This window comes from Trifolium pratense, linkage group LG5 (assembly GCF_020283565.1).
Source record: "Trifolium pratense cultivar HEN17-A07 linkage group LG5, ARS_RC_1.1, whole genome shotgun sequence".
NCBI classification, from domain to species: domain Eukaryota; kingdom Viridiplantae; phylum Streptophyta; class Magnoliopsida; order Fabales; family Fabaceae; genus Trifolium; species Trifolium pratense.
The window spans coordinates 40,314,403-40,330,341 of NC_060063.1; the positions used below are offsets into that span (position 1 = coordinate 40,314,403).

Sequence of the window (15,939 nt, forward strand, 5' to 3'; positions counted from 1 at the left end):
GGTTATACAAAAAATTTATCATCGAGTTTTAGTCCATGTTATTTTTCAAAATTTTAAACATTATTTAATCATCTCTAAACTTTGAAAGTTTTCAATAATTTTTTTCAGACATTTTTAAAATACTATAAAAAGTTTATTTACGAAACTTTAGAATTTTTTAAAATGTGAAAAATCATATATAATTTTTTAAAAAATGTTAAAAGATAAAGATAAAAAGTTACAAAACTTTGGATTGAAAATTCAAATTTTGAGTTTTTCCCTTTTTATATTAACTTTTTACAATGTTCTAAACATGAGTGCAAAAAATCATTCAAAGATATACATTGCTCAAAAAACTGTAGTGGCTTAAACTTGTCACATTTGTTTTGGTAGATAGACAAAATGATAAGCCATTGAAAACTCACACACTGACATCGTTTGACCACACTGACATCATTTGGACCAAATTATTTTACCTGACGCTCTTATTAAAAAAAAAGTGACTTAATATTAATGAAGAAAAATAGGAAAAGAAGTAGCTTTTAACCTTCAAAAAAGTTGGGCCAAACACACCCAAAGTGAGGGGACCGGGGTTGGAACTCCGTTCATGATGTCCGACATTAACAATTTCAACATTTCTATCAGTTGAGCTGCAATTTGTGAATAACTTGCCACATTTTTTTATTATAGGTTCAAAAAACAAAAAAATGTGTTCAATTTTTTTTTTTTTTTTTTATAATTTTATAAAACCAAAAATATATTTTTAAGCCTAAGAATTTTTTCTAAAAAAAGACTAAAATATGCACATATAGGGACAAAACCAATTTTTTTTACGCAAATAATTTTGTTATGAAAAAGCAATGTTTTAAAAACCGGACCGGCCGGTCCGACCGGTTCGCCCGTGAACCGGTGCCCTCAGCGGTCCGGACGACTAGCCAGAACCGCTAGTCAGTAGAACCGGGAAAAAACCGGTGTGAACCGGTATAAACCGGTGAGAACCAGGAAAACCGGTGAACCGGTAAACCGGGAAAACCGACCGGTTTTTCTCTTTGTTTTAAAAAAAAACTAAGTTATTTTTTAAAAAAACATTGAAACGCGTGAAACTTAAAAAACATTGATTTTTAATTTTCCAGTTCTCTAACATCAGTTAAAAAAACAAACTGTTTTTTATTTTTATTATACAGATATTTGCATTTGTAATCCTTTGTAATAGTAAAGATGAAGATGAGGTTCAATTGTCTACTAGTAATTGATATTTGATTGCATATTCGACCGTCAATGAAGCTATTTTTGCACGAGCTTTGTTTTGCTGTGCAGATTATGTTGTTGTGCTTGATATTGAGGCGGCGATGATGAATTAAATAAGAAGAAATTTTGTGACATAATTGATAATATTGGAAAGGCAAGGATGAGATTGAGAAGAAACAAAATAAAATAATACAAGGAATATCTAAGGAAGGAAGAAGAAAATTGTGAAAAGAAATAGAAAGAAGGAAGTAAGCAAGAATAAAAAGTTTGGCATATATTCACTAAGGAGAAAAGTTGTGCGGCTGTGTTGTTTGAAATTAGGGTTAGAAGAAGCTTACAATTTGTTTATGAGTATTATATATATTGAAAAGTTTGGGCTCTAAGAGTATTCAATATATTGGGCTCAATGTATTGAGCTGTGATACAATTTTCACTCATATACCTTTTTTCCAAAAATACTCTTATATACTTAAAAAAAATATTTTATTTATTTATTAATTATCCGGTTCAATCGGTTCAATAACGATCTAACCGGTTGAACCGGTTGAACCATAAACCGAAAGTCTCACCGGTTCAATCTCCGGTCCGGTTCTTAAAACATTGTGAAAAAGTAAAACCTTTACACGCACGTACTACGCATTGGAATTTATGAGTGCGGCTTTGTTTACAACTTTTCAATATATATAGATGTGTGACAGATGGCAACAATGAATCTAAGGGCTGAGATTAAAATGTTAAAATTTAATTGAAAAAAAGAAATAGAAAGAGAGAAACTGTGTTAACGTTCTCTTCGTTTTGAATCCCTTTTAATTTTGTTCACATCACTCAATTTTCTATTTTTTTGCATTCCTGAGAGGAGCCACGGCGGTGATGAGAGGAGCCACGGCGGTGGCAACGGCTGAGAGGAAGAGGAACAGTCTGGATGAGGCGCTGATAGGAAAAGGGAGAAAGAAGAGAACGCCTTAATCGCAGCCCTTAGATTCGTTGTTGCTAGGGTTTTCTATTTTATGCTCGATTGTTTGCTACGGTAATTTTTTCAACTTTCTTTCCATATATTTGCATTTTGATTCTTCATTAACACAACAATATTCAATCTTCTGCTTCATAAATTCAAAACCCTTTTTTCTTTTCTTTTTTTATGAAAATTAGGGTATAAACCCTAAATCAAAATCCATTCAATTTGATAAAAGATATAACTTTACCCATTTTTTTTTCATTTTTGATCATTCAAAAACATTCAATCTTCTGCTCCAGAAAAACTAAAAAAAAACCTTAATCGTGCAAAGACAGTTTTGGGATAATTATGGGATAATTCAAGAAAATTCAATCTTCTCCTTGAAAACAGGAAACTTTAATTCAAGAAACGTTTTCTGGCCCAAAAAATTTCAATCCTCTGCTTATTGGTTTATAATCAATACCTATTGGAAATGATCAATGATGGGTTTTCGATTTTCTCATGCATCTATAATGTCTCCCTTAACTTGAAATTATCTTCTAAATAGTGTGAACACAGACCCGACACTGACACATATAATTACATAATTTACATTCAATTATTCCAAATTATTACCGGTGTCGACATTTCCGTGTTAGTGTCATAGCTATATCTATCTCAATGCTGATATCTTATGACATAAAACATATATCTAGACAGACCCAAGTGAGTAAATACTGGTTTAACTAAATTTCAAATACACTTCTTTACAGGATGTAGCTGAAGAAGTTAAGCAGATTCATAATGTTATGGGAGCTGGTGTAGATGTTATCTTTGATTGTGCTGGTTTTAACAAAACCATTACTACAGCATTGAATGCTACTCAACCAGGTGGCAAAGTTTGTCTAGTTGGAATGGGACATTCTGAAATGACTGTGCCACTCACACCAGCTGCTGCAAGGTAATCAGACTTCGTCCAAAAGTATGTACCAAAGATACTTACAGGGACTAAAACTAAAGTGTTATATTAGCAGGGACTAACATCATATCATATTTAAACCAAAATTAAATAAAATGTTATATACTGACAAAATGTATATAATGTGACTATATTATAGACCCCTTTAAAATATTTACATAAATTAAGACTCCTTAGTATTTGTTTGGAATGGTGGGCACGGTCATTTTGCAGTAGTTACCTATACTCCCAAAATCCTTGTAGGGTGCATTGCTTGCTTCATGCGTATGTCACTTTTACAACAACCACAATCAAGCCGTATCCCGCTAAGTAGGGTCAGCTACCTGGATGGAACAACACCATAATGTTTGGTTATATATATTTCTATCAAACTAATTAATCTCAAGGTTCTTCTTAATAGTTTCCCTTATTGTTTTTCCAGGTCTTGCTCCGCCTCTAGCAATTTGACTATCCCCTATATGATCTACTCTCCTTACTACAAAATCTGTAGGTCTTCTCTCCACATGTCCAAACTACTTAAGTCGAGTTTCCACCATCATTTCTACGAGTGCTACCCTAACCCTCTCTCTCTCTAATGTTTTCATTCTTAATCCTATCTCTTCTGGTCTTGCCATACATCAAACGCAACATTCTCATCTCTGCTATGGTTATTTTATTTGTGTGCTGTTTTTACTGTCCAACACTCCATCCCATACAACATTGCCGGTGTTACATTGTACGATAAAAAAATTCCTTCACTTTGAGCGGTACTTTTGTAACACAGAAAAAAACCTGAGACCCTCCTCCATCTCAACCACCCAACTTGAATTCAATGGTTTGCATCTCCTTCTAGTTCTCCATCATTTTGTATTATGAACCCAAAAATTTTAAACTGTATGACTTGCTGTATGATATGATCTCCAACTTCCACCTCTAAGTTAGAAGTGCTTTGCCTTTTGCTAAACTTGCATTCCATACACTTCTAAGGCTTTTCTCCAAGTCGCTAACCTCACATTTAATTTCTGCCTCGACTCTCTAAGTAGGATATATCATTTGAGAAAAAAAATGCATCTTGGGGTTGCCCTTGGAAAGTTTCTTATATTGCTTGACAATATGATAGGGGATTTATGGCTGTGTATGGCAAGTTTTATATGGTTAGTCATGGTAACAATTCAGATATACTCGTGCCATGTTTCCTTTTTGTTTTTTTTGGTGAAGTAGCCTAGTGGCTAGAGTCTCACACATTTAAACGTGGAGAAACGTGGAATCCGGGGTTCGAACCCCATCCACTCCAATAATGTCCCTGGTAGCTACCATTTGAGCTACACTTATGGGACTGTGCCATCTTTTCTTTCTGTTTATGCAATGTGAAATTAACAAGAAAACAATCATGTCTAATTGAGTTCTTTTACATAATGTACTTCAGATTACAGAATACATGTCAGATCTTAATGTTTCTGGTTAACTGAATACTCCCTCCGGACACAAATATAAGTAAAAATGCACTTTTTAGATTTATTGAATAACAAATGTATTTATTCAGTATTATAGTCCAGATACATCTGTTATTCAATGAATCTAAAAAGTGCACTTTTGCTTATATTTGTGTCCGGAGGGAGTAAGAAACAATACTTCAAATTATGATACTGATTATTATCCTTACGTTTTACAGACAAATACAGCAATTTATCAGGATGTCTTTTCCTGTGTACCTAATGATCTGATACACACCAGGTATGTTGGTGTAATTGTTGTACATTTTTTATGTCTAGGTTTGTCTTTTCCGTTGTATTGTCCTAACATACATCATAAACCTTTTGTTTCTGCAGACTTGCTTTCAAACAAAACATGGCTTTGTGGAAAGAAAAAATTGGACACACTACCATCGATTTAGGAATAGCCCCGGTTAAACTAGAGTCCTATCAGGATGGAGATATCAAGAACACTAATCCCATGGAGAGATTAGCATCAATCAAGGGTCATCTTTTATGCTCGATTGTTTGCTATGGTAATTTTCTTTCCATATATTTGCATTTTGATTCTTCATTAACACAACAATATTCAATCTTCTGCTTCATAAATTCAAAACCCTTTTTTCTTTTCTTTTCTTATGAAAATTAGGGTATAAACCCTAAATCAAAATACATTCAATTTGATAAAAGATATAACTTTACCCATTTTTTTTTCATTTTTGATCATTCAAGAACATTCAATCTTCTGCTTCAGAAAAACTAAAAAAAAACCTTAATCGTGCAAAAAGACGGTTTTGGGATAATTATGGGATAATTCAAGAAAATTCAATCTTCTCCTTGAAAACAGGAAACTTTAATTCAAGAAACGTTTTCTGGCCCAAAAAATTTCAATCCTCTGCTTATTGGTTTATAATCAATACCTATTGGAAATGATCAATGATGGGTTTTCGATTTTCTCATGCATCTATAATGTCTCCCTTAACTTGAAAATACCTTCTAAATAGTGTGAACACAGACCCGACACTGACACATATTATTACATAATTTACATTCAATTATTCCAAATTATTACCGGTGTCGACATTTCCGTGTTTGTGTCATAGATATATCTATCTCAATGCTGATATCTTATGAAATAAAACATATATCTAGACAGACCCAAGTGAGTAAATACTGGTTTAACTAAATTTCAAATACACTTCTTTACAGGATGTAGCTGAAGAAGTTAAGCAGATTCATGATGTTATGGGAGCTGGTGTAGATGTTACCTTTGATTGTGCTGGTTTTAACAAAACCATTACTACAGCATTGAATGCTAATCAACCCGGTGGCAAAGTTTATCTAGTTGGAATGGGACATTCCGAAATGACTGTGCCACTCACACCAGCTGCAGCAAGGTAATCAGACTTCGTCCAAAAGTATGTACCAAAGATACTTACAGGGACTAAAACTAAAGTGTTATATTAGCAGGGACTAACATCATATCATATTTAAACCAAAATTAAATAAAATGTTATATACTGACAAAATGTATATAATGTGACTATATTATAGACCCCTTTAAAATATTTACATAAATTAAGAAAAATAAGTATGTGTGTATATAATGTGATTATTCATAGTGATGCATGAATGGATATATAATTTTAATGACCCTAGTCCCTTAATGTGAAAGTTAGTTGTTGCCTTAATATGCTACTCAAGCAATTGTCTAGATCGGTGTCTGCTTTTGTATTAAAAAAATTGTGAATTTTTATTCATGGTGATGCATGAATGTTTATATATTCTGCTTTGATGACCCTTAGTCCCTAAATTCAATTATGCAACTGTGATTAATAGAAAAGTTTTGTAAGGGTTGGATGCCTCAATGACCTTTGAGAAAAATGCATTATGAATTCCTTATTCATAATGGAAAAATAGGATAGTGGCTTTAGAATTGATTTTGCATTATCAACTTAATGACCCTTGTCCCAAATGTTATATACCAATTGGAAATGTTGGAAGAACTTAATGACCCTAGTCCCTGAATATGATAGCTAGTTGTTGCCTTAATTGCTACTCAAGCAATTGTCTTGATCGGTGTCCGCTTTTCTATTAAAAAAAATTATGAATTTTTATTCATAGTGACGCATGAAAGGATATATATTCTTAATGACCCTAGTCCCTGAATATGAAAGCTAGTTGTTGCCTTAATTGCTACTCAAGCAATTGTCTAGATTGGTGTCCGCTTTTCTATTAAAAAATATTATGAATTTTTATTCATAGTGATGCATGAATGGAGACATATTCTTAATGCCCTAGTCCCTGAATGTGAAAGCTAGTTGTTGTCTTAATTGCTACTCAAGCAATTGTCTCGATCGGTGTCTGCTTTTCTATTAAAAAAAATTATAAATTTTTATTCAGAGATGCATGAATGGATATATATTCTTAATGACCCTAGTCCCTCGTATGAAAGCTAGTTGTTGCCTAAATTGCTACTCAAGCAATTGTCTCGATTGGTGTCCGCTTTTCTATTAAAAAAAATGATGAATTTTTATTCATAGTGATGCATGAATGGATATATATTCTTAATGACCCTAGTCCCTGAATGTGAAAGCTAGTTGTTGCCTTAATTGCTACTCAAGCAATGGTGTCGATCGGTGTCTGCTTTTGTATTAAAAAAATTATGAATCTTTATTCATAGTGATGCATGAATGGATATATATTCTTAATGACCCTAGTCCCAGAATTTGAAAGCTAGTTGTTGCCTTAATTACTACTCAAGCAATTGTCTCGATCGGTGTCTGCTTTTGTATTAAAAAAAATTATGAATTATTCATAGTGATGCATGGATGGATATATATTCTTAATGACCCTAGTCCCTGAATGTGCTGAATGTGAAAGCTAGTTGTTGCCTTAATTGCTACTCAAGCAATTGTCTCGATCGGTGTCTGCTTTTGTATTAAATAAAATTATGAATTTTTATTCATAGTGATGCATGAATGGATATATATTCTTAATGACCCTAGTCCCTGAATGTGAAAGCTAGTTGTTGCCTTAATTGCTAGTCAAGCAATTGTCCCGATCGGTGTCTGCTTTTGTATTAAAAAAAATTATGAATTTTTATTCATAGTGATGCATGAATGGATATATATTCTGCTTTGATGACCCTTAGTCCCTAAATTCAATTTTGCAACTGCAATTAGAAGTGATTTTGCATTATGAACTTAATGACCCTTGTCCCTAATGTTAAATAAGTTTTGTAAGGGATGGATGCCTCAACGACCTTTGAGGAAAATGCATTATGAATTCATTATGAATTCTTTATTGATGATGGCTTTAGAAGTGATTTTGCATTATGAACTTAATGACCCTTGTCCCAAATGATACATAAGTTTTGCAAGGGATGGATGCCTCAATGACCGTTGAGGAAAATGCATTATGAATTCTTTATTCATAATAGAAAAGTTGGAAGGTGGCTTTAGAAGTGATTTTGCATTATTGACTTAATGACCCTTGTCCCAAATGTTACATAAGTTTTGTAAGGGATGGATGCCTCAATGACCATTGAGGAAAATGCATTATGATTTCTTTTTTCATAATAGAAAAGTTGGATGGTGGCTTTAGAAGTGATTTTGCATTATTGACTTAATGACCCTTGTCCCAAATGTTACATAAGTTTTGTAAGGGATGGATGCCTCAATGACCATTGAGGAAAATGCATTATGAATTCTTTATTCATAATGGAAAAGTTCGATGGTGGCTTTAGAAGTGATTTTGCATTATGGACTTAATGACCCTTGTCCCAAATGTTACATAAGTTTTGCAGGGTATGGATGCCTCAATGACCTTTCTGGAAAATGCATTATGAATTCTTTATTCATAATGGAAAAGTTCGATGGTAGCTTTCAAAGCAAAGCAATTTTAATATGAAATTTTACTCAAAATGTGGATGGTGTCGGTTGTCTTTTTATGATTGTAATTGTGAAACTGTCACTAGTTAGTGGTATGGTATACATGTTCAAGATTCTAATAGCAACCATGTATTCTACCAAATTATCACACTACATCCCATTTTAATGGTATGACGTGGAGAACTGGTTAATTCTTATTGGATGTCAGTGTAACATTAATTTACACTGACAAAACATATCCAATAAACTCAAATTGAAAGTTGAACTGTGGGAATTTTCATCAGCGGCAGATTGCCGAAGGCCAAAAATCTGCCAACCACACCAACGTGGCAACGTCATTTATAGCGGTTGTCCAAAAATCTGTCACGCTACGGTGGTGCCATCGGCCGTATTCAACAACACTGACTCCAAGTACATTGATTGTGCCAACTTCGTCATTAATCGACTGCAAAGAATCCAAATATAATATTTATGTTAAATCATTGGCTTACTTAATTTTTTATGTTTGAAGGACCCCATGATGTCAGAATTAGAATGATAGCTGTTGGAATATATGGGAGTGATGTTCACTACCTCAAGGTAGATATTGTTACCGTTACATCCGATTTCAATATTCGACAAAAAAATATAAATCTGTTATTTCCTGCACTTATCCATGTTCTGTCTAGTAAACAGTTTCAATTTTTATTGGATTATTTGTATTACTTTAAGACAATGAGATGTGCAGATTTTATAGTTAAAGAACCGATGGTTATTGGTCACGAGTGTGCTGGGATCATAGAAGAAGTCGGTAGTCAGATACAGACTTTGGTGCCTGGTGACCGTGTGGCGATCGAGCCTGGGATCAGCTGTTGGCCTTGTGACCATTGCAAACTTGGTCGATATAATCTTTGCCCTGAGATGAAGTTTTTTGCTACTCCACCAGTTCATGGTTCCTTGGCTAATCAGGTTTGTTGAAAAATTCACAACTTCTCAAAGTATTTCCTTTGCATGGTTACGTTCAGGTTGCGGTTATGTTGCAAACCTTTGTACAATGTGACAGGTGCCGGTGCAATTGTGGTTGTGATATGATTGGACACAATTTTGTTAAATTGGAAGAGCATTCAATCTTCTCCTTGAAAACAGGAAACTTTAATTCAAGAAACGTGTTTTGTCCCAAAAACTTTCAATCTTCTGCCTATTGGTTTATAATCAATACCTATTGGAAATGATCAATGACGGGTATTCGATTTTTTCATTCTTGATTATTCAAATACTTTCAAATTTCTGCATCAATAAAAAGTGAAATTTCAAATTTTTTAATGGATTGGATGTCTTGATGCCTAAAAAATGTTGGATAAATTACTTAATGACCCTAGTCCCTGAATGTGAAAGCTAGTTGTTGCCTTAATTGCTACTCAAGCAATTGTCTCTATCGGTGCCCGTTTTTCTATTAAAAAAATTATGAATTTTTATTCATAGTAATGCATGAATGGGTATATATTCTGCTTTGATGACCCTTAGTCCCTAAATTCAATTATGCAACTGCGATTAATGGAAAAGTTTTGTAAGGGTTGGATGCCTCAATGACCTTTTAGAAAAATCCATTATGAATTCTTTATTCATAATGAAAAAATAGGATGTTGGCTTTAGAATTGATTTTGCATTATGAACTTAATGACCCTTGTCCCAAATGTTACATACGTTGGAAATGTTGGATGAACTTAATGACCCTAGTCCCTGAATATGAAAGCTAGTTGTTGCCTTAATTGCTACTCAAGCAATTGTCTCGATCGGTGTCCGCTTTTCTATTAAAATAAACTATGAATTTTTATTCATAGTCATTAGGATTTTCAAATGATGTTGCAAGTTCACTATACTGTATTTTGGTCCAAATGAAGTGCTGCTCGATCTCACTGTGCTTAGTTTGACAAGATTTGAAGATGTACTTAGCATAGCCTAATTGTCTCTCACTTGTTGTGATTCACAAAGTCCCCATTTTTATATACTCAACTTTTGTACTTGATTTGGCTTCCACAATTTGCTTCATGCTTTTCCATGATATCATTTCTCATCCAAAAAGAACACAAATGCCAGAAGTAGAGCTTGCCCAATCAGCATGTGCAATGCATAACTGGAAATCTCTACATGCCACTTGTCATTATATAGTAAAAATATATTCTAAAGAAACTGACATTTGTGATTTGTCTATTAAAAAAATATATTCTACAGAAAAATATTGTAGGCTTTGCAGTTGGTATTTGTTAGGATATGTCTCTCATAATTTCTTGGTTATAGATCGAGTCTTGTTGAACATCATTCATATATTCATTTCATTTTCAATTTTGATAGAGAATCTGAACCAAATTCATGGGAAGATACAATGAAAGATGAATTGGTTCGTGAAAAATATCCTCGTATGCCTTGGCATGATGTTCATTGTGCCCTTTGAGGACCACCTTGTCGTGACATTGCTAGGCACTTTGTTCGGCGATGAAATTATGCCAAGGTTAGACTTATTCTACAATTGCATTGAAGTTTTGAGGCATTCTGGTCCTTTTCCTATGTTCCTGGTAGGAAATAATTTATTTATCTTATTTTACATCAGAGGAACAAAGCTCCGCATGAACAACAAATACCATTACTTATGCCTCAACATCATATGGTTATTTCCCATTACTTGGGAAGCAATGAGACACCAAATGAAATTCAGGACAATGTCAATGATAAAGCCTTCAAGAGAGAAGATTCATTTTCCTCATGTTGCCAAGACCAAGATATTCCTCTACTCCTGCCTCAGGAACCGGTTGGGTTGGATATTCCTCCAGGACTCCCAAAACCAAATGGGCGAAACTCCTCTCAACATAACCATGACAAGCCAAGAAGGATAAGAACTGGCCTTCCTTTCTCATTCCGAAGGGCCAAAGTAGCAGCAGTTGGTCCGGATACACCAATGAAGGGCTTTGTAGATGATCTTGACTCTGAGCATTATCACGAGAAAATGCCTCATGATAGAGTGTCTCATGTTGATTCACAAAATACAGATCTGGAATGGTGGGATACTCAAGAGCGGGATGATCAGGGAGATTTTGCTGATGAATCTGGACAAATTGGTCCTCGTGCTTCGTGTCGTTGTCAGGTATGCTGTTTTAATAGGATCAGCAAGAGGTTCTTTAAAGTGTACAAATACTATTTTTGTCATTAAAAATATTTATCGAGAGAAATCAGATATTTTATTGAAGCTCTTGCCGTTTTTTTTTTATTGGCAACATAAAGACTAAAATTCGTGGGAAGTGATATTTCATATATTGCTAGAAGATTGACTTTAAGAGGGGGCATTAATATGATTCTAATTGCTTTTGTTCTTTTCTTTTCACTTTGTGTCCTGTTATTTTTCTTTTACACCATTGTATTTTCTACCATTGAAATACTTTAATTGATAGGTTATTAGAAGCGTCAGTCAATGGTCCGCCAGAACAAGTCAAACTGAAGAGAGCATCCACCATGCTTATTGCTCTCATTGAGAAAGCTGAATACTTCATCTACATCGAGGTATTGAATAAACTTCTAAATTTAATGATGCAATTTTTGAAGATTGATGGGTGTTGCAAATGTTCATACCGGAAGTGGTTTTGCTTTGTTATTATTATAATAATAACTATAATTATAATTATAACAATAAAACATATTTGGAAGCTGGCAATTAGATTGAAGATAAGTACAAAAGAGCCGGGGTGATTATTACTTGAATGACCATCTCAGTATTTCTTTTAGAACTAAAATGCCATTATTTGTTTGGAGAGGTCATCCCCTTAAATGGATCTCAGTTACCTCGAGGGGATTAGTCTCCGCAGTTGCGCGTGGAGGATACCTTTGGTTTACCAAAAAAAAAATGCCATTGTTCTAAACAATTTGAATATCTAGCGAGTTTCTGCATAATATTTGCAGTTCTTAGGTTTTGGCTCCAGTATCTTTAGATGCTCTTCTTCAAGATGATAATTGCATTTCATGCTTTAATGACGTGGCATTTGTTATGCTACTTTATTTGCTTGCTTCTGCAATTCATTTTAATCATAATTGCTTATATTTAAGGGAAATTCTTTATTGTTGAATGAACCAAGTTTAAGTTGGAACCTGTTTACTATTATATGGATTTATGTATTTTACTATTTTAAGCTTGTTTTGAAAGTTGTCAAACACCACATCAGTTTCAGATTTATAAAGAGAAAAGTCTCATACCTTAAAATATTTGGACCTTTTCTCTGCAATGCCTTAGTTTAAATATTTATGTATTTAAATTTCCAAGCTGATATAAAAATATTTCAAGCTTATAGGGATCTAATTTTTTTTCTCTTCTTAAATCTGTTTTGACGTTTTTTGACTGTTTTATTTTATCTTTGCGAACTTGTTCCAGAGCCAGTTTTTTATCTCGGGTCTTTCTGGAGATGATATGATACGTAATCGTGTGTCAGAAGCTTTATATCGGCGGATTATGCGAGCTTATAATGAAAAAAAATCTTTTAGGGTTATAATCGTCATACCGCTCCTGCCTGGCTTCCAGGTTCTAATTAATTTCTTTTTCTTTTTTCAACAAGAGAAATATTGCTTTTGCATGAATTTTGGACTTGTCTGTTATCTAGGGGGGGATTGATGATGGTGGTGCAGCATCTGTGAGAGCCATAATGCATTGGCAGTATCGAACCATTTGCAGAGGGCCGCATTCTATCTTACATAATCTTCATGAGCTTCTTGGTTCAAGAGTACATGACTACATCTCTTTTTATGGTCTAAGGAATTATGGTAGACTCTCTGATGGTGGTCCTGTGGCAACCAGCCAGGTATGTTTTTACATCTTTGATCATTTGCTTAAGTAGCTCTGGTCAGCTTAATCACATACACATTTTTGCAGGTATACGTTCATAGTAAAATCATGATTATTGATGATTGTATTAGTTTGATTGGATCTGCTAATATTAATGATAGAAGCTTACTCGGCTCCAGGGACTCTGAGGTACAGTCCCAAGCCTCTTTCCTTTCATATGCTGTAAAAGTTTGATCGGATTTTGAGGTTTTATTACTATTTCACTCCCACACACGGGCACTTATTTCTTGCGCCCTTGTAACAACTTTTTATCAATGTTAATTCTTATATCATTGAAGCAACATAATTGATATCTAGTTAGCTTTTTCTCTTTTCTGCAAATTTAAGTATTTCTGTTCATATATAACTTTTGAGTTTCTTTCACCAAATTACTCACTCCATTTCATTTTGAGTGCCAATTTAGAAAATGTGAAAAATTCATAGTGTCATTTTATCTTTTCAATGCAACATTAATTTTACTCTTCAATTTGTCCCTCAAATAAATAGTATGTGCGTCATTTTCAAGTCATATATTTCACTGCATTTATAACAATAACTAACAGTCTAATAGATATAATATGTACAATTCAGTAAACTTATTCCACTCATTGAGTCATTTATTGTTTTTCTTAAACTTTTGAAGAAACCTTAAATGACACTCAATTAGTATTAGGTTTTTTTACATGATACTTATTCAACAGTACATAATTGGTTTGTTAGACGAGAGATGCCACTCTTTATAAATTCTTTTCAGGCCTTAACTCTTTTCATTGTGGGACTTGATGTTTTTTTCCAAACACTCACCTCTCACCCATCATTATTCACTATTGGGCTTGGTGCATTTTCTTAAACTTTTGAAGAAACCTTAAATGACACTCAATTAGTATTAGGTTTTTTTACATGATACTTATTCAACCGTACATAATTGGTTTGTAAGACGAGAGATGCCACTCTTTATAAATTCTTTTCAGGCCTTAACTCTTTTCATATTGGGACTTGATTTTTTTTTTTCCAAACACTCACCTCTCACCCCTCATTATTCACTATTGGGCTTGGTGCATGGATAAATTTGGTGGGTGGTCCGAATGAATAAGCTCTGATACCGTATTAGGTTTTTATATTGAGCCTAACTCATCTTTACAAAACCGACTTGTAAAGTGAAGGGTGCTACTCTATAAATTCTTTTCAGGCCTTATCTCTTTTCAATGTGAGACTTGAGTTTTTTCCAGTAATTAGTAATAGAGGGTGTATCAGTTTGACATATTTGTGATGTTAAAAACTTTTTGGAGACACCTTAATATAAAACATGTAACTAGTGAAAGAATAATTTAATTTCAACTGGCTAGTAATCATTATAGCCTAGGAAGCACCAACACTTTTGAGATTAGGCGTGTCCGTGTCAGACACGTGTCCGTGTCCGTATCCGACACTGACAATGACACTTATGATTACACTAAATTATGTCATTTTACCAAATTTTTATCGGCGTCGACGTGTCGGTGTCCGTATCGTGTCTGGTGTGCGTGTCTGTGTCTGTACTTCATAGATTATAGCCAACATTCTTTCTCTCACCTTAAAAATTGTGTCATGGTTTGTGAACCCATTGACTGATCTGTTTATTATTTATATACAACAACAACTTTAGCCTTTTCCTACCAAGTGCTGTTAATTATTATTTGCACATTTGGAAATATTTATTTTGACTTTTTAAATTAAATATGAACTCATAACTGTTGTTTCAACTTCGGTCCCTCTAACTGTCCCACATGGATTTCAGATTGGTGTAGTTATAGAAGACAAAGAGTTGACTGATTCTTATATGGATGGAAAGCCTTGGAAGGCAGGGAAGTTTTCTTTGACTCTTCGATTAGCATTATGGTCTGAACACTTGGGTCTCCCGGCAGGAGAGGTTAGTAATTTTCCATTTTTGGAGAGTAGTTGTTTCGTGTGCTTGATTAGTAATTATTACTTTTATATATTGTCGTGAGGTCAATCAAATAATGGACCCAATTGTTGATTCTACATACAAGGATATTTGGATGACAATAGCAAAGGTAATAAGAAAGATTAAGGGTGTATGTTTATTACTAATTTGAATTATAATATATCTGTAATGAGTCCTGGATCATGTATGGCATGAGCTTCATAGCACCGAGTTCCCTTTTTCGTGGTGTTTTAAGTCATGTATTCTTATAACAATTATTATGTGAACCATTCCTTGAATAAAAGTCATTTTCTTAAAGTAATTCATAATTAGTTATCCTTTCATTCCCAGCTTGGAGAAACTTGGCCCTTTTTGTTGGAACTAAGCTAATTGTTGTTCTGATTGAACATAGGACATACACACCAGGCCTTCATCTAAATGTTCTTTAATAAAATGCCTATCAATATCAGTTGGAATATATGTTCATCTAATGCCTCTCATCTAAATGGAAGATATGTTTTTTCCTACAACGCTCTGCAGGAAAATAAGCTATATTGGTCCTCCAATACAACTCTTAAATCATCTAGAATAATCTCCAGCCAGTGGCGCTGATAGTCTTCGGCTATCACTCTCGATTCTGAATTTACGAATGATACCACAATCTGCTTCCTTCTCCCCTATGTCACTATTC

General features: G+C 33.9%; 1 protein-coding gene and 1 long non-coding RNA gene across 2 annotated transcripts; both read left to right on the plus strand.

The window, feature by feature from the left end:
* The first annotated feature begins 2,006 nt into the window (after positions 1 to 2,006).
* LOC123883808 lies at positions 2,007 to 7,114 on the plus strand. The gene is made up of 5 exons (XR_006800464.1): positions 2,007 to 2,254; positions 2,935 to 3,122; positions 4,792 to 4,853; positions 4,949 to 5,127; positions 5,801 to 7,114. It is a non-coding gene; the product is annotated as an uncharacterized LOC123883808 (long non-coding RNA).
* Positions 7,115 to 8,670: 1,556 nt separating this feature from the next.
* On the plus strand, positions 8,671 to 15,468 carry LOC123883809 (phospholipase D zeta 1-like). The gene is made up of 10 exons (XM_045932743.1): positions 8,671 to 9,063; positions 9,212 to 9,432; positions 10,816 to 10,972; positions 11,072 to 11,602; positions 11,907 to 12,015; positions 12,878 to 13,024; positions 13,104 to 13,301; positions 13,373 to 13,474; positions 15,102 to 15,233; positions 15,313 to 15,468. The coding sequence occupies exons 4-10, from the start codon at positions 11,433 to 11,435 to the stop codon at positions 15,418 to 15,420; spliced, it is 966 nt and encodes a 321-aa protein (XP_045788699.1). The 5' UTR covers positions 8,671 to 9,063; positions 9,212 to 9,432; positions 10,816 to 10,972; positions 11,072 to 11,432; the 3' UTR covers positions 15,421 to 15,468.
* Positions 15,469 to 15,939: the final 471 nt, after the last annotated feature.

What these genes read in the sequence shown, in the direction of transcription:
- LOC123883809 (XM_045932743.1), top strand. Translation starts at nt 11,433, where the DNA reads ATGATCTTGACTCTGAGCATTATCACGAGAAAATGCCTCATGATAGAG. An exon ending in AATACTTCATCTACATCGAG is followed by an intron (nt 12,016 to 12,877) that starts GTATTGAATAAA and finishes AACTTGTTCCAG; the next exon opens with AGCCAGTTTTTTATCTCGGG. An exon ending in CGCTCCTGCCTGGCTTCCAG is followed by an intron (nt 13,025 to 13,103) that starts GTTCTAATTAAT and finishes TCTGTTATCTAG; the next exon opens with GGGGGGATTGATGATGGTGG.